Source organism: Haliotis rubra, unplaced genomic scaffold, assembly GCF_003918875.1.
Source record: "Haliotis rubra isolate DU_JTF1 unplaced genomic scaffold, ASM391887v1 Scf41, whole genome shotgun sequence".
Lineage (NCBI taxonomy): Eukaryota > Metazoa > Mollusca > Gastropoda > Lepetellida > Haliotidae > Haliotis > Haliotis rubra.
This window is the reverse complement of record NW_025767091.1, coordinates 1,546,546-1,566,217: the sequence shown is the minus strand read 5'-3', so window position 1 is coordinate 1,566,217 and position 19,672 is coordinate 1,546,546. Positions and strand designations below refer to the sequence as shown.

Here is a 19,672-nt window from a genome sequence, read left to right as displayed (position 1 = left end):
CGTGACCACAACATATCAATATCAACGTGTATCCTTGCTACGTACAACCGTTTCTCGTGACCACAACATATCAATATCAACGTGTATCCTTGCTACGTACAACCGTTTCTCGTGACCACAACATATCAATATCTACGTCTATCCTTGCTACGTACAACCGTTTTCGTAATCACAGCATATCAATATCTACGTCTATCCTTGTTACGTACAACCATTTCTCGTAACCACAACATATCAATATCTACGTCTATCCTTGCTACGTACAACCATTTCTCGTAACCACAACATATCAATATCTACGTCTATCCTTGCTACGTACAACCGTTTCTCGTGACCACAACATATCAATATCTACGTCTATCCTTGCTCCGTACATCCGTTTCTCGTGACCACAGCATATCAATATCTACGTGTATCCTTGCTACGTACAACCATTTCTCGTAACCACAACATATCAATATCTACGTCTATCCTTGCCATGTACAACCATTTCTCGTAACCACAACATATCAATATCTACGTCTATCCTTGCTACGTACAACCATTTCTCGTAACCACAACATATCAATATCTACGTCTATCCTTGCTACGTACATCCGTTTCTCGTAACATACAACATATTTATATCTACGTGTATCCTTGCTCCGTACAACCGTATTTGTGACATACAACATATTCATTCGAACGCTTTTCTTGCAATGTACATCCGTTTCTTGTGGATATAACATTATCTGGATTTCATTTGCATCAGTAGTTCTGTATATGTACTAGTATCGCTTTCACAGCCATCTGCTCACCGACCATTGTATATTTTTCTTTGCATGAGAATGAGTGAATATTGTTTACATTGCAGACAGCAACAATCGAGTTAAATCACGACTATCTATACACATTTCATCAATTATCAATTCATTCATTGATGTCACAAAATGGCATCTAAGTTATTTTAAAATTTAAGATATCAATAATTCAAATTTGCGATATTATAAATATATAGAACGTCATACTAGTGCATTTGGATGTTTTGTATTGAACGAGATGATGTCATTGGAGCAGAGAAACGAGTTCGAAGAACGAGTTGTTTCTCTGCTCCCATGACATCTTCTAGTTCATTACAAAACATCAAAATGCACTAGTATGACGTTCTATATTTTTTTTATACCCTCTTATCTTACATTAATCTGTTACTTAATAAAACAAATCATAGCGTAGTGATACATATTTTCTCGCCTCTCGATACTTCCGCATTCAGGGCAGGGGTTCAATACGGAATTTGGGGTGCAATACGGAATTTGACCACGTCATCCGTATTGCACTCCTGTATTACTATCCAAAGTTTACACGGTATATAGTAAACTAAATTATATAATATCATACAACGAATAAGTGATTTTAGAAAATCGATTTTTTATATCAGTCAATAGTCTTGATATTCTATAATATCATATATTAATTTACTGATAATTCAAGACCGATTTTCTTATGTCAATGGATATTATAAATACGTTTATAACTTTATAACATCAAAATTCAAATTGCTTATATCAATTTATTTTTTGACATAGGAAATTTCAGACGTGCACCTCTCTGCCTGATGATGTTTAAAATTACACGCGTGCGCACGCACACGTATCGTTAGTGACGTGTTGGGAGGTCGGGAAGCGATTTGTATCAATGAACGACCCGCAAGGCAGTGACAACCCGAGAAACAGATTCAGGACTATGTGATGGAATCTCACGACATATTAATATGTTAAAGCACAGCTGTTATCTCTCGTAGCGAGAATTTAATTAAAGTAAATATATCAATTTCAGCATAATCTGTATAATATGAACACACTATATTGCTTCAGAAACAAACATGAATATTGACAAGAATGAAATAATCTATACCAAGCTGAGTATCCGGCATCCTCAAAATGCCAGAGCTTCACATCTCCATTCCATTCGGATTTATCCGAGTCTTATATCTCCCTCATATTGTGATTTATCAGTGTGTTATACCTCGATTACATAATGATTTATCAATGTGTTATATCTCCCTTATATTGTGATTTATCAGTGTGTTATACCTCGATTACATAATGATTTATCAGTGTGTTATACCTCCCTCATATTCTGATTTATCAGTGTGTTATACCTCGATTATATAATGATTTATCAGTGTGTTATATCTCCCTTATATTGTGATTTATCAGTGTGTTATACCTCGATTACATAATGATTTATCAGTGTGTTATACCTCCCTCATATTCTGATTTATCAGTGTGTTATACCTCGATTATATAATGATTTATCAGTGTGTTATATCTCCCTTATATTGTGATTTATCAGTGTTATACCTCGATTACATAATGATTTATCAGTGTGTTATACCTCCCTCATATTCTGATTTATCAGTGTGTTATACCTCGATTATATAATGATTTATCAGTGTGTTATATCTCCCTTATATTGTGATTTATCAGTGTTATACCTCGATTACATAATGATTATCAGTGTCTTATATCTCCCTCATATTCTGATTTATCAGTGTTATACCTCGATTACATAATGATTTATCAGTGTGTTATATCTCAATTATATTATGATTTATCTGTGTCATACGTCGATTATATTATGTTCCATCAGTGTGTTATATCTTCATTCTATCATGATTTATATGTGTACCAAATGATGTATATGTGTGTCTATCTCCTTTCTATTGTTATTTATCAGTGAGTTATATCTCCCTTACATTGTGATTTATCATTGTTATACCTCAATTATATAACGATTTATCAGTGTGTTATATCTCCCTTACATTGTCATTTATCATTGTTATACCTCAATTTTATAACGATTTATCAGTGTGTTATATCTCCCTTACATTCTGATTTATCATTGTTATACCTCAATTATATAACGATTTATCAGTGTGTTATATCTCCCTTATATTGCGATTTATCATTGTTATACAATTATATAACGATTTATCAGTGTGTTATATCTCCCTTACATTGTGATTTATCATTGTGTTATACCTCAATTATATAACGATTTATCAGTGTGTTATATCTCCCTTTTATTATACCAGCGGGTTATATCTTGACCCCATTGTCATTTACCAATGGATTATATGTTCATGTGTGTATCCCGTGTCTATGTTATTCTGAGATACATGATGTATGTTATGAAGTACAGTGGCGTTGCATACTGATAACCCGTGACGATCCGGGTTATTGGTTTTCAGCAGACCATGCTTGTCGCAAGAGGCGACTAACGGGATTGGGTGGTCAGGGTCGCTGACTTGGTTGACACTTCATCGTATCCCAAATGCGTAGAATGATGCCCATGCTGTCGATCACTGGGTTGTCTGGTCCAGACTCGATTATTTACATACCGCCACCTTATAGCTGGAATATTGCTGAGTGCGGCGTTAAACAATAAACCAACCAATACACACTGACAGGTAGCTACTGCTCTGACAGGGAATGGAGTACGCTAAACGTTTGAGGTTATTTCTGCAGGTCATCATCACGGGACTTTATTTGAGGCTGGTATTTATGGTCTGTTTGCAGTGAAAACGTACCGATGAATTTCACTTTAAACAAAAAAGTAAATCAAATAAAGTGAAATGAAGATTGCGAATCCTCATAATTTTACCTTGCCAATTGAACTTTTAAATCTCAGAATTTTATTCAGCTTAGCATAAAAGCTGTTTAACAAACGATCATAGATTCGAATCACTATTATTGGGTTGTATTACAAGGGGGTACGCGCAGTAGTTGGAACAGTGAAACAAATGCACGTGCGGTACGTGATGAGCGTTAACTTAGACTACCGTAGAAACCAACCTTCTTGTTCTCGAAGTTTCATTTAATGTGCATACCCTTGTAATACAAACCCATAATAGCGATTTGAACCTATGATCGTTTGTTAAACAACTTTTATCCTAAGTTGAATAAAATTCTGAGATTTTAATGTTCAATTGGCAAGGTAAAGTTATGAGGATTCGCAATCTTCATTTCACTTTATTTGATTTACTGTTTTGTTTAAAGTGAAATTCATCTGTACGTTTTCACAGCAAACTGACTATAGTTTCGGTTTTGATTATGTTTTAAATGTCTGACATTTGATCAAGAATTACTCTTAAAATCAGTCTGGCGTTAACAAAACGTTGTTTATATAAATCAAATTTTAACTGATACATGTGTTTATCTAACTTTGGAAGCAATTCTTCAAGCTGGTGTATGTTTCTTTAGATTTGAGGTGAGGTGAAATGGGGTTTAAAGCAACACGTCACGTGTTACCAAAAACAACAATCAATAATGGTGAGGTGACGTGAAATGGGGTTTAAAGCAACACGCCACGTGTTACAAAAAATCACAATCAATAATGGTTAGGTGACGTGAAATGGGGTTTAAAGCAACACGTCACGTGTTACCAAAATCACAATCAATAATGGTGAGGTGACGTGAAATGGGGGTTAATAACGTCGTACTTGAGAATATTTCGCTCATATGACGACGTGCATGTGTGTAGGTGTGGCTGCTTGTACTAGCCCAGACTTAAACTGGTTTTATAGTGCTAGCCCACTGAGATACCATGCCGAATACCCCACTCACTCCGAGACGACCAGTCCTTGTTGCACCCATTAATGCTGACCGCCAGGCAGGGAACAACCAGTACCATATTATTTTAACGTCTTTTGGTATGACGCGACCGAGGATCAAACCCGCGACCTTCCGCTTTCCGGGCGGACGCTGTAACCACTACACCGCGGAGGCGGTCATCTTTACATTCGAAGATTTATCAGTCGCTTGTTCGTGAATTTACGGAAGGCGAGGATACAACCGGATCTCTCTGTAGACCAGCGGAACAACGCGTTATCCGATCTGGCAAGGATACAACCGGATCTCTCTGTAGACCGGCGGAACAACGCGTTATCCGATCTGTTACCGGCTGTAGTGTGTACTTGGAGCATCTCTCTGAAATTTCAGTCATGTATATATTTACATATCGTTGGGAATACACGTTACTTCCCGAACATAGGCGAAACGTATCTGAAACTAGTCATCTTCTGTTGTGAAATAATCATATTTGAAGTAACTGCACTAGTGTTCAATTATATAATGTTTCAGATATATTGTTTGTTTCGGGAAGTGTATCTTCAATAACCTCTTTTTTCTTGTACATTTTTTGTGAGCACTTAGGGTCTCAAAGTTTTGTTGTTGGTTTTGCTTGCTTGTTTTTTTACTGTCGCACTCAGCAATATTACAGCATATGACGGCGGTCTGTAAATAATCGGGATGGGCCAGACAACCCAACCATCAACACCATGAGCCTCGATCCATGCAACTGGTATGTGATGCCATGTGTAGACCACGTCAGCGAACCTGACCACCCGATCCTGGTAGTCGCCTCTTACGACAAGCATGGGTTGTTGAAGACCAATTCTGAACCGAATCTTCAAGGAACCCTACTACATTAAATCATACCAACACAAACAAATAATTTCCAAATACATTCACAAAACAAAATCCATGTCCAGAAGACACATTTATCCCAAAGACAAAATATGACTATTGTGATCAAGTGTTAAGATCAGACATAATATGTCTGTAGGACACGAGTCATACATGCACTCTGATGATTGTATTCCTGCACAGATGCTTGACTTATTTATAAACAGTGATCTTTCACATTTATAAAAATAAATCTAATGAATGACCATTCATCTTTGTCACTAAGTACATGGATGACGTCATCAATGTTTGTTATTTACGTCACGTGTTTCGTATGACGTCATTTAGATAGACGTTATGAATTAAGGGAGGTAACTCTGTAAATACCACGAATGCTAAAAGAGGTGAAGGGTGTCTGTTCATAAATATTGTTCTCGCTTTGGATCATGAAGAGGAGGAGGAGATCACTCAGAGTAAGTGAGCGACTGTGTAGCTTTACGCCACGTAAGCGCTATTCCGGTAATATCATGGCAGGGACACGAATTATGGGCTTCACATAGTGCACCAATATTGAAATCGAACCCCACCCTCGGTATGACAAGATCACGCTTTGACAATAACAACTTGGCCCCAGGCGCGTAGCAAGCCAATTTTTTCGTGTAAGCCCGATAGGTTGCAAAACTTTATATTCAGATAGTATTGAGGGCTTGCCCAACCTTTTCAGCACCAATCATATGTAAGCCCGGGCTTTTTGATATATATTTTTTATAATGGTAGCTACGCCACTGTTGGCTAACCCATGTCCAACGCGTTTTATTTCCTAGAAACAAGACAGGTTATGTGTCAGCAGGTGCTGGGAGACGTCTTATGGTGTACTCCATTTATGGCATAACTTTATTATCTAAGAGGTGGGTTTTGTGTACGTTCAGCCCACATATCATTGGTTTATCGGGATGTTGGGCTGAATCAAGCGTTTTCAAATATACACGATAATTAATTTAAAGTATTATCACACTGGAAGCGACAATCATTTTAATGTATTATCACATTAGAATCTAAGCTTTATGTGCAGGCCATGTTATCTGAATTGCAATTAGTTACTGTCACTGCACATAATAGGACCGGTGAAAGTATCGGGGTTTTCCCATTTACCACAATGTTATGCGTTTTGGTACAGAGATTTCGTTGTACACATGAGTGTAGGCTACTCAGCGCGAACACACAAGATGGTAATGAGACTTGGAAATAATGATAATTCTGGACACAACGCACACTTTGACTCAGCGTCAGATTTACCCTTGGCTCCCTCCCGTAGACTGTATGTAAACATCAACTGCGACTTTGTTTACAAGGCACTATTTTCAACGGGAACTTTTTCTCCAAGACACCGGTGAGGATTTACTCCAACGGGTTTGATAATTCTGTCTTTGAAGTAATCGTTCAGATACATCAAAGGACGACATTGATAGTGATTTCTGAAGACAGTTTCGCTAAATGTCAATGCATCGCTTGAACTGCCAGACGATAGTATGAAATCGGATGTTAACACGATGGATTCAAAGTTTCGATCAGAAGGCAGGCATTATTTACAAAAGCGGCGGTTATCATCGAAAGCTATGAATGGAGGTTTCGATGAAGCCGATCTAAACCTTGCCATCCAGGAAAGTTTAAAATATGCTAAAGGTCAGAAAGAACCCGATGTGAAAAAAGATTCGGACAACAACCAAAATACAATCTGTGGTCGCCCGCCGCTGTCAACCGAAGATCACAACGCCCTGACGAGAATGACCGGGAAATTGTTGAATGCGGACAGCTCGCATCCAAATGAAAATAAACAGTTGAAGGACCTGTTACTTCTTCACATTGAATTAATTCAGCACCAACAGGATATGATATCAAAAAGAGACAAAGAGATCAAAACGCTAAAGTCGGAGAAAAACGCGGTAAGGATAATTTTATCTCAGGTGTGGTGTACTCAATGGCGAGGCAAAATGGCCGACTTGTTTTTCCAAGTTAGAGTTTGCCAGTTATGTGTCAACGTGCTTCGTTAATTAAGTTGTTTAAATATACCAGTCTTGTTCATAACCAAATTACATAACTGTTGGGCCCAAGACTGGTTGCCCTGCATATTTTGCTTAGATGTATTGACAATCACACGATCGCGTGAAATGTTGGCGAGTCCCGCATATATTGAGCACTGAATATTGTTTTCGTTATTTTGCATTATGACAGTTTAGTTATCATTTTAGTGTGAGGTAAAGTGTCTTTTAGACATATTTTTAACCCATGTTTAATTGCATTTTGCGATATAAAATCGGTATCACTGTCGTGACTGTTGACAGTTCGACACCAACGGACAGACATGTGAGTGCGCAAACGGAAGTTGTGATTTCAATTAATATTACTACGCTTTGAGATCTGTTAGAAAAATAGGGCAGCTAACGCTTGCGTCTGTGCATCGCTAATATCCACATATTGAAATCGGCAAAGTTTTCCTATTGACTAGAATAGAAGTGACACACTTTGATGATGGTGTATTGACAAATGTAATTGGGAGAAGAGAAATTCGTGCACGCGGTCAACAGCCAATCACAATGTTCGACCTTCAACCTCTAACCTATACGACCGAGTGACCTGGGAAAACAACTTGTTGCCAGTGTTGACCTCCCCGCTGCCATCTCTTCATGTGCAGGAGAAGAGCCATTCAAATGAGAGCTTTTCCGTTTGAAGTATGTACATAAATGTCATGAAATAGAAGATATCAGTGATGAAGTTATGTTAGCATCATTTTTAGCATACGTAAAACAAATGCGACGGTGCAGACTGACCTGCGACCTATGTGCTCAAGTCACATGACTGATCATGTGACCCAAGCCAACTCCAACCGCATTTCTTTGTGTACATATCAACTTGCTTGGGTAGCCTAGTATCTCGTAGATTGTAAATAATTAGTTAAATTATTTCATAAAAGATCTGAAAATGATCCAGTTTATTACCGGCAGTATTGTGCCGAGAGGGCTGAGAAAAAGGCTAAGAAATTTACTTGGAAGGAAGGTAAGTGATGGAAAAACCCAAGCCAGGGTTGCAATCAACATGGCCATTTTACTAATCCTTCGGAACGCTGAGTGACGAGGCACGTCCTCAATTGTTGAAATATTCCCGAATGCCTCTACTGTCGTTCGCCTTCATATTCGTACATTAAAAGTCTTTTTCGCTTCTTTCGATACTCAAATGCTTAGTCCTTCATTTTGTAATATAATTTTTCCTGAACAAATCAATATTTTCCCATCTGTAGATTTTGTAATACACTTGATAGCAGTGTGGTGTTATTTTCGTGGCACAGCGAGGTAATGTAGAGAGACCTCAATATTTCTGTATGATTAATAGAGGTACAATAATTTCCATTGCCAAGAGTTCATAAAAAGACTGGATTGTATTCCCTACTAAACATATGTGTTGACCTAAATGCCTGTTTCATTTGGTAACAACAGAAACATGCCACTGCCTGCCTGAACAGAGGATGAGGTGTTCGTGAGGTTGTTGTGTAGTACATATAAAACAGAATACATGTACATTTAAAGCAGTGGCTACGGGTGGAACTCTTACCATAATTCTTAGTCCACTGATAAATGATATGGAAATGAATTTGCACACACACACTAACCTGTTTGTTCTTGGATTGCGTATTGAGAAGCAGATTCATCAAGATTCAGTTTCTGAATGTAAATTTATTAAATTTCTATGTGTCTTTTAGAACCCATTTAATGTATTTTGTTGTGTGCATCTGCAGCATGCAGGGGTAGATTAATCCGTATCAGTACAGATGGTGTCATGTAAATGATACTGCACAAAGTATTACATGGGTGATAAAACCTAAAATGTTTAATCTGCACAGAAAAGGTCTTTAAAATCAATAATATATTGAAAAGGCCTCTGATGTTCAATGAGAAGTGTGTCCATATGATAATCTACGTTATCATCATAACTGAACAAATGATTACCTACATGATTTCTTGCCTGATAACTGGCGCAAGTCCTTCATGTGTGTTTCTGGATATACAAATGTAAATATTGTGACAGTGAAATATAGTGATCACTTTCCCAATCACACTAATGAATCTGTTTTAAAGATGAAAGCACAAAGATTTGGTCATCTCTTATGAAAAGTGTTTCAGATTTGTTTTGCATTATGAATTCATGCAGGTTAGAAAGTTGAGAGAATCGGGGTATTTTTTTATAAATTCTGATTGTATCAAATTTGACCATCATGTTTGCAATATTAATGTAGAAATAAACTTTAAAGCATCTTCCTCCTTATTGTAGAAATCAAGTGTTTGGAATCATTTGTTGATCAAGGGACCCTTTATTTTTAACTTTCAGTGCAAGTGTTATACAAGGGTCACAATTATTTATGGGCAACTCATTTTACAAAAGTTGTGCAAACAGGTAAACAACTAGAGTTTTTTAATTTTATTGTTTTTAATTGTTCTTTCAGTTACAATGTCGCTTGGAGCGAATGGAGCGTCGGATGTCAATACTAAAGCAGAAGGAGGAATCCCATGATACTCACGTGGCGCGGGAAGCCGCTATCGAGGCTGCGTTGGCCATCCCCCCAGACAAGGGGGTCAAAAGGTGGGTCGTCAGTTGTAGTAAATTGACAGAGGTGTGACAGTATCAGGGTGACTGTGGTGGGAACAGGTGCAGCAATTCTGTTTGCCTGTGAAATAAAGCTGGCAATGTGCATAACTCTGCATCCCTGAGACCGGGATTACTTTGTTATAATTAATATGACAACTTAATAACTCTGAGTCAGGCACCTAATCGCCAGCCCACAAAGTCAGCCGACTCAGCCACTGCATCTTCTACTGACTTCATGTTCTGGCGATTAGGTACCTGACTCTGAGAGTGTGGGCTCAAATCCCGGATGTACTAATAAAGTGTAATTTCAGATATAACGTGTTACATTTGACCACTTTCTAAATGGCATTGTGTATTCATCAGACTGAACATCAACAATAGATAGAATGCCTTAGGGGTCATTCTTTTGTATTTACATGCCATGTCTATTTATAGCATAATTTTCCTGCACTGAATACAAGGACCCTTTGTCATAGGCTAATATACTGACCAGGTTGTTTGAGGGTAAGGAAGGATAACCATATATGGATGAACAACTTCCTTATTGATGTGAGAGCGACGTTTCGGTGTAGGTTCTAACACCGTTATCAAGCAAGTGATAATTGTACTAGAACCTACAAATGTCGCTCGAACGTCTGTCTCACAGCCGAATAAAGAAGTTGTCCATCCATATATTGTTATCTTTCCTTACTGCCCCAGCTTCTAAATGCCTCTCAAAGCAGTTTGGCGGTATTGGGCCCCACAACACACAGCTACAGAATTAGCTCGATAATTGTTCAGTTTTGAGCTTTTACTCTGACTGTGATTCCTAAACAGAAAATATTTCACTGTAGTTGAAGAAAAAGCTTGTCTTTATTTTCAGATTATCATTGCAATATGACTCATTTCCATGACCAGTAGGTACAATATGGGCAGGAAGCTTGTGCTGGAGACCTTGCGATATTGAAGTCATTTCCATGACCAGTAGGTACAATATGGGCAGGAAGCTTGTGCTGGAGACCTTGCGATATTGAAGTCATTTCCATGACCAGTAGGTACAGGGCAGGAAGCTTGTGCTGGAGACCTTGCGATATTGAAGTCATTTCCATGACCAGTAGGTACAATATGGGCAGGAAGCTTGTGCTGGAGACCTTGCGATATTGAAGTCATTTCCATGACCAGTAGGTACAGGGCAGGAAGCTTGTGCTGGAGACCTTGCGATATTGAAGTCATTTCATGTAGAGAATCATCTAAATATTTCTGTTCCAGGAAAGCACATCAGTCAGCAACAGAGAAAGATGGTCTTCCTTCCAAGCGTGCAGCACTAGATAGGGAGTCTCCGCGTAACCATGGAAACCGATCTGTGCACAGAACTGTTACGAAGACTCTGACCAAATCACAGGTGGAGGTGCCCAAATCCGATTCCGAGTCGGACATTGATGATGATTCAGACAAGGAGGATGTTGTGGAAGGGGAGGAAACTCTGTTAAAGACAGATTGCACATATCATGTGACATGTTGTGAAGCAAGGTCACGGACTATTGACAATATATCGTATCCAAATTTGTGTCGGAGTGCACGATCACAGACCTTAGGTAATACAAGAACGTTTTTAAATTTTCATGCGGCAAAGTAGTAAAATTTTGTTTGAGTCAGTTCATAATTGTTTGATATGGCATGTTTTTGAGCGAGTGAACAGGTCATTCTGTTCTGTAAGTCATGTCCTAGAAGAATGCTGATATTGAATATCAAGGAAACGTCATCATATGGCTGAAACACTGCTGAGTGCATCATTAGACAGTATGTAAACAAATGATGATCACTCCATTGTAAATGTGTGTGACTGAAACACAACATTGTTGTTGGACAAATGCTTCATTATTCTGAAAGTCACTGAAGTGTTTTAGTAGACAAAATGGATCTGACTGAAAATATCGCATCATTTGATGTCCATTGTAAAGTCACTACATGGCTGGGGCAGTGGTTCACAAGGACGTGTGTGATGTCGCCCAACATCTCAAGTTATCTAATAAACTGTAATTCTTTGAAAGGCTTATTGAACTAATCAGTAGTGTAAACCACTGTGATCACGTGCAGCTGTTGTTGTTGTTACAGTCAGGGACAAGTAGAAGTTACACAATATTAGGTCTTGCTTGAGAATTTATAAAGAAGTAATATATCTACCATGACAAGGTTCAGCCAGAGGAATGATTTCTTGGCTTGTTGATTCCACCTCGGAATCTGTAGAAATCATGTTGGGATACTGATGTTCAAAATTAGATCCCAGCATTGTATTACACAGTAAACCTCACACAGCTTCTTCTGTTGGGCTCTCTGCCCACATCTCCTGACAGTGATGTAACCTACAGAGTCCACTGGTCATATGCTTGTGATGTTTTACAATTCAATGCTGTATTGTATTATGATTGTGTTCTGTTCTATTGCAGTTGAAACACCCACATGGAGGTTCAACAAAATAACAAACTTGTACCAACTTGAAGGAACAGAGGTAAGGATGCCCAGTTTTTGTGGTGTATGAATCACTGTTTGAAATAGACTTCAGCATGTAGGCTGACAGATTTGTTCTGGGGCTGATAGTTTTACATTTCAACAGACCGTTACAGTCACCATTTTGTTATAAGCTGTAGACACAGAATGTAATCATGACACTGAGGCGGCTTTGTACAACGGGGAACAGCTTCAAAGTACTCCACTTGTAAACCAGTCATATTGAGCGGGAATTTACAGATGCTAAGCAGAGAAGAGTTATGAGACCAGTTTATAAGCACTTGCCTCAGTGCGATAGGTACAGCATTAGTTTCTGTGGATACCATTACTGAGCTTCTGTTAGCTTTGGATCACAACTTAAATTTGTATTGCCTAGGTTTCTTAACTGGGTACTACAGTCTAGTGTGGGGTAATTGTTTTAAGTGTTTGAAAACCAGATTGAAGGGTTCCATTCCTCAAATCAGGGGACTTAATCCATCCCATCTCCCTTACTTTCTAATTGAGTCTTCACAGTTGTTGGGCTAAGATCACTTTGTGGATTGGTGCCTAGTGACAGCCCTACAACTGAATGGTTCACAAGGTAATGTTTGTTTTCCTGGTTTCAGAACCTAGAAGATGAGGTGTTTATAAAACGGCATCAAAAGCCTGAGCTGGAAGAAAGGAGAAGAAAACGGTGAGTGTTTCCAAGAATGGGGACATTGATGGCCGGGTTGTGTGGGGTGTTGTGTTCGTGTCCCATACGACAGGTCCTGCCACAGTTTGGATTTCCTCTCCAGATGTTTGTGTTACTGTGATGTAACAGAAATATGAACATGTCCATCTCACACAGAGACTGTCTACAGTTCACTTGGTCATTTAGTGATAAATAGTTACTGTATCTTGGCATGTTTGTGTAACTGGGTTTATTCTGTTTTGGGTTGGGTTTTTTCTCAATATAGGGCTATGAGACAATTTATGAGTTTATAGTGTTTTATTTTGTTATAATTTTTTTGAGGAACTGTTCAACAGAATATATAAACCCCACCGTGTCTCCTGATATCCATAATGGTTTGGGTTGTTTTCAATACATTGGGACATTTTCATGATTGTATTAGCTTTTGAGAGGACTTTCTCCCAAGTTTTATCTGTCCTTTTGTTTTTGTGGCAGTTTAATTGGTCAGTGAAGGAATTTGATTCAGACTGGGTTTATCTCTTATTATTGTTATCAAAGAAGTATGAACACATGAAGGAAAAGATAAAAAGTAACGTACATTCATTATGTTGGTATGAATGTTGTTCAGGAGGTTTTGGGCGCCAAAACGTACCAGAGTAGATTCCAACAGGTTGTTCCTTGAAAGCATACACCTGATCTGACTTTCTCAATGTTTGTGATTTAGATGGGACTTGCAGCAACTACGGAACAGCGGAATCTGCTGCGCCTGAAGGAAAAGGAGCAGCGAATTGTCCACAATACCAAAGAAGATGATGAGAGTCACGTGGAGTCCTTCATCCCATGTCTGGATGATAGTAAGTACTGCTTGCTGGAACTACTGCAACTGATGCAGTGATGACTGGGCATTACGCTATATCAGCACATTATCTTCTGGGAGTGGTGTGCCTCAGTGTGGACTTTTCTGACCTAGGGAAAGTAGGGTAGCCTAGTGGTTAAGGCGTTCACTCGTCGTTTGATTCCCCAAATGGGTAGTATGTGTGAAGCCCATTTCTGGGTCCCGAGTCTTGATATTGCTAAAAGCGTTGTAAAACCTCACTCGCTCACTTTTCTGATTTGTAAATATTACTGTAATCTCTGCCTGGAGATGAGTGTCCCTTTGTTCAGCTATTTCTTGTTTGTATTTGTATTTTATCCTCGGTGACTGTGTTATATCTAAGGTTGGTATTATTTGTGTTCCAGTAACTCATATCGAGGTGGGAGAGAAGCTCACAGTGACAGCTTTCGGACAACCTATCCCCCATATGAAGCCGTTGTGAGTATATTCCTAACCTGTATAATGTCAAGGAGGGGGATTAGGGCTAATAAGCTCCAGATAACCATGGTTACTTCTACATGTTGAAAGAGTTGTCTGAAATGGATCCAATCCTTGATTTGGCTGTACCATCGCTGATGGCGAGGATCATGTACCTAGCCCAGTCTCCATTATTTACAAGTGACCATGATGTAGCTGGGATGCTGATGAGTGTGGTGTACAGCCACCTCACTGGTTCACATTTGTATTATGCTGAAGGAACAAAAGATGGGTACATTGAAATCTTGCAGAACCGTGTTTACTGTTGTGTCCAGTATGAATGAGTCATGTAAATAATATCCGTCACTGAGCATGTGGAATGACCTATGTCGGACGCACCCACCATCTCTATCACTATCACATGTAATCTGTCAGGTAGATGAAACGTGTCATGTCACATGCCGTCCATGATGTTTGTCGACATCATGCCAAGGAATGATACCTGTTATGTGACACTGTCATCTGTTATTCTTTGGTATTTGTTACTGGATAGAGTTTACATTTAGAATGTTTTTGTTTTCAGAGAATTTGAACTTCCCTGGGAGACCAACCGACAGTGTACGTTGGCATCTAGGAAATCTAGTGTGTATCGACCCCGGAGAAGATGATAGTTTCACATAGTACTAACCTCAGTAACTAGCCCGGTCTAATGTGACTAGCCTGGTCTTGTGGGACTAGTCAAGTGTGATTAGCCTGGTTCTGTGCGACTTAGTAGGACTAGCCTGGTCTAATGGGACTAGCATTGTCCAGCGTGACTAGCCTGGTCTTGTGCAACTTGTCACTTCTGTAAGTGACTGCATATGATTAGCCTTGTCTTCTGGGACTCTCTTGGTCTCATGGGACTAGCCTGGTCTAATGACACTAGCATCGTCTAATGGGACTAGTCTGGTCTTGTGTGACTTGTTCAGTCTCGAACAATCTCTTGCTATGTCAGCAGTGACACTCTTTCTGTGACAGTTTATTATTGTCTTGTGTTATGTCCACTTGATGAATGTGGACTCAGTGTCCAACTGTCCACTCACAAGGCATTTATAGCTCACTTACATCTTGCAAGTGTCAAAATTGTCATTTCTAAAATAAGACCGTAGTCAGTTTGATATTTGATTGCCAACAGAACTGTCATAGTGTCAAAATTGCAAGTCCCAAAAAGATTTTTATCTACCACAGTCTCTCATGTGGAACTGGTTCGTGTGTGGATGAGGTTGTATGAGCAGACCATTGTCAATGTTACCATGTGCGTGTCGTGTGGTTAGATTGTGAGCATTTGTGTAACCTTAGCAGTACAGTATGAGTTGGGTATTGGGAATGGAAGTGCAACATTATATCTACTGATACTGGAATGTCCCCGTAGGCTTGCTGTGGGCAGTAAATATCAGAGAACAAGTATTTATCATCAGTCATGTATAACGATAGCTGATGATCTGAGTGCAGCAGACGAAGACATGTTGGATCTTCTCAGGCTGCTTATAAAAGGTTAAGTTGGTAAGTGCCCTGGGTTTTTTTTGTTTTTTGGGGGGAGTGTCACTCTGATTTGCCTTTTGTCCAAGTGAAAGTGTGATTACGACATTTTGATGGGGGTCTGTTTTGTTTGTTTCATGCATCTCACAGGGACTTTTGACTGTGTAGGGGCGGTGGGGTAGCCTAGTGGTTAAAGCGTTGGCTCGTCATGCCGAAGACCCGGGTTCGAATCCCCACATGGGTACAATGTGTGAAGCCCATTTCTGGTGTCCCTCGCCGTGATGTTGCTGGAATATTGCTAAAAGCGGCGTAAAACCAAACTCAGCCAGTCAGTTTTGACTATGTATGAATATAGGGCTGGTCTGTTGTGTTGGATGATGAACTCAGTTGTGGAAACATATCCTTGTCACACAGTTGATTGAAATTATATACTTTAACAGTTGTGTGATTAGGTTTTAGGAAAAGGCCGTGTTCAGGTCCCCATGGCATAAAGTGTTTGTAGTGTTCAGGTTACCATGTGAACTTACATTACGACAATCAAATGCTGCGGTTGCTTTGTACCAAGGAGCCTGTGTCAACGTGCAACACTGAAGTTAGAGTGAACAGATCTATTCTAATAAAACATAAACTTCAGGTTTTTTGTCTGAATGCAGAAAGTCAATATGTGAATGTCGCTATGTAAAGGAGCATGTGTGAATAGGACTGGCTGTCAGCTGGAGTCCAAGGTCATCTGCGATCGTGGTTAATGGCCTGTGAGCACAGTGCTGGGCTTCTCAACAAAGAGCCAAACATCCGAGACCGGTGTTTATCTTCTGAAACTGGCTTTCTCTGGAGATATTGCTTTAATGGGGTCAATAGAACGGCATCACTTTGCCGACCATTGTGATGTCATTGGTTACCATGACCACACTGATATCTTGGTAGCTGCAACTGGGTCTATGTACTCAACACATTGGTTATTACTGTTAAAATACTCAGATAGTCGGAAAATTGATTATTGATGATAGTCTGAACATCAATATAAGTTTTGTTCTTAAAGTTCTTTCGACTTGTGCTGATATATATATATAAAACACTGGGTTGAAATTTTCTATCTCTTTTGACTTTTCTTCACATTTAGTTACATGCAGTGCTTCAGCTGAAATTCTCTTCAGAGAGCTGTGTTCAATCCACACCATGCAGTAAGACCGAGAACCAAGATGTTTTAGCTAAAGCATTTATCAGTCTTTTGTTACAAATGAGAGAAATCGTCCAGATCTACCGTTACTTTGATATTATTGTACTAACTGGGGACATGAGGGGAGATGTAAGGGAACGTCATCTCTTCTCCTCCTGGTTGTATGTTGTTCATGCAGCTTCCTCCAAACCCACTGAGCCGATTATTGTTTGTACTGCTACATGTAGTGTAGGACATCATCGCGGCACCCGTGTCGCTCACGTCATAGTCATCATTCCTCTTCTGCTTTTATTTCCATCTATCATTCAATATTACTGTTCCATAGCATAGTGTTTTTATTAGATGTTCTAGCTCGGTCTTGTATGATTATTTCTTGTGCTACTTGGCAGGAGTTTAGAGACAAAAGGTGTTTGTCGGTGTTACTATCTGTGGTATTGGATAATCTTGTAAAAATGTACAACACGTCCATGTACAGTGGAATGTGGGTCTGAGGGGCATAACTCAATGTCAGAGTTGTCTCCCTTCATGTAACTGAAACTGCTGTAAGATGTCAGTAAGTTGTTTGGTGTTACGATTTTGTGTGGTAATGTCTGTTCTAATACCGATAATGAATATAAGAAATGAATTGGATTTATGATAATTCTGTTTACTTTGAACTGATCACAACATGTCAGTCAGACATGAAACTCTACCAGGGCAAGTTAAGAGGGGAAAATACTTTTGTTTTTAGAACCCAAATCAGGTTATTCAACAACACTTATCTCCTCTCAAAACTCAAGTTTCTCAAGCAATATTTGGATTTAGCAGTAATTTAGTTACCATAGTTACTTTACGTTGTAATGGTTTAGACTGTAATGGTTGTCTGGTTGTGAAACAAACCTTTATGCTGCATTTGCTAATGAAAAATATGTTTTGGGGAAATAAGTCCAAGCAGTTAAAGGCCATTATCTTAACAATACTAAGATGGGGACTTGGAACCCAGATCCTGAATGACGTAAATGACTGGAAAGATTAAACCTGAAATTTCGACTGTTTAAGGAAGGTGTACATAGATAATCACACGGCTCCTTCCTGGTCCTGTATTTCAAACTGATCTTACAGCTGTCCAGATGGCTGTACTTTCAAATTCTCTTTTTGACAGTCTTGACGTTAACATCTTTGTAGTTGACCAGACTGAAGCACTGATTAGTGAAGCTTAGATATTGCTTAACGAACATAGAGAAATGACTGTGCCTTGTGTGAGCCTGACTGGTGTAAGAGTGAACTGGGGGACAGATGTTTGTATTGTTAAACTCTCTTCAGCATCATTAAGTGCTTCTGTCAAACCACCTTCCCGAAGAAGCTGGGAAGATTTCTCTATCCGTATCTGAGTTCTTTAAGTTCTGTGTAGATATGAATATTTGACATTGGTGATTATGTGGTTTCTTTTTTAAATGTGTCATCTCTGAACATGTACAAGAATTTCCATGTTGACGTAAGTGGCATAAAAGAATCAAGTTTCCATTGAATTCTCACCCCAAAATCGCGTGACACAACACATTTGCATCTCTTTTGTGTAAATATTATAAATTTTACTAATACTTCTTATTATTTCGGGTCATTTCTAAAAAGTCATTCAACCTGTGCTAAATCATTGTAAAGGCAAAATAGTTAACCCATAATTTGTGTTTCAGGTAAAATATGGCTTAGCAAGTGTGGGTCAGAAGTGATTTGGAAAAGAAACTCATTCTTTAAACTTGTTACCACAGATAGTTTGTTTAGAACTGATTTCATTTGCAATGAATGTTGAATTTGTAGACACGAATTGCTGCAGCAAAAACAGAACGGTATAATGTGGAAACATTTTCTTTCACCTGGAAGTGAAATATGTGTAGTTAGTGATTAAAACCTTTTAGTCGCAAGTTAAACTAACAGTCTGCCATGTTACCTGAAACACAGGTATTTTCTTTTGCCTTCTCACTATCATGAGTTGTCATTGGTGTAAAATTGTCAGCTCACTCCATTCTATATACATCACAACCCACTGTTGATTGTACATACATTAATCATGTTTACGCTGCTGTGAAATAAAGTAGTTTAATGTTTTGTTGGTTGTTCATAGTGTTTATTTGCGAATATCATCAAGAACACTGATCATACACTGTGTGTGTTGTGTAGTGAGGAACTGATCTTATTACTTGCCTGTGGAAGATACTGCAGTGTAATATCTTTACTGCAATATTACACTTGTGTAATACCGCTAGTATTATGACGTCATAATGGTTACAGTTATGATGTCGCAATGGCTGATGCCTCTGTCTTAATGGTATTAGACCTTGCTTGACTCGCGGAAAAATTGACATGCGAGTCATCACACTGAAGGCGGTTTCTATAAATTTATGTTGGAGAGTAGTAAACAGAATACTAAACTCGCTTCTGTGAAATGGCATATCGTGAAAGATATAGTATCAAACTCGCTTTCA

At 38.9% G+C, this 19,672-nt stretch overlaps 1 protein-coding gene across 1 annotated transcript; it reads left to right on the top strand.

Annotated features, from left to right (window-relative positions):
* The first annotated feature begins 6,789 nt into the window (after positions 1 to 6,789).
* On the top strand, positions 6,790 to 19,295 carry LOC124287987 (male-specific lethal 1 homolog). Its single transcript, XM_046724493.1, is given in 9 exon segments — positions 6,790 to 7,390; positions 9,943 to 10,079; positions 11,334 to 11,659; positions 12,512 to 12,573; positions 13,178 to 13,245; positions 13,949 to 13,965; positions 13,968 to 14,078; positions 14,464 to 14,536; positions 15,099 to 19,295. Coding segments are annotated over 9 exon segments (1,293 nt in total). The 5' UTR covers positions 6,790 to 6,976; the 3' UTR covers positions 15,184 to 19,295.
* Positions 19,296 to 19,672: the final 377 nt, after the last annotated feature.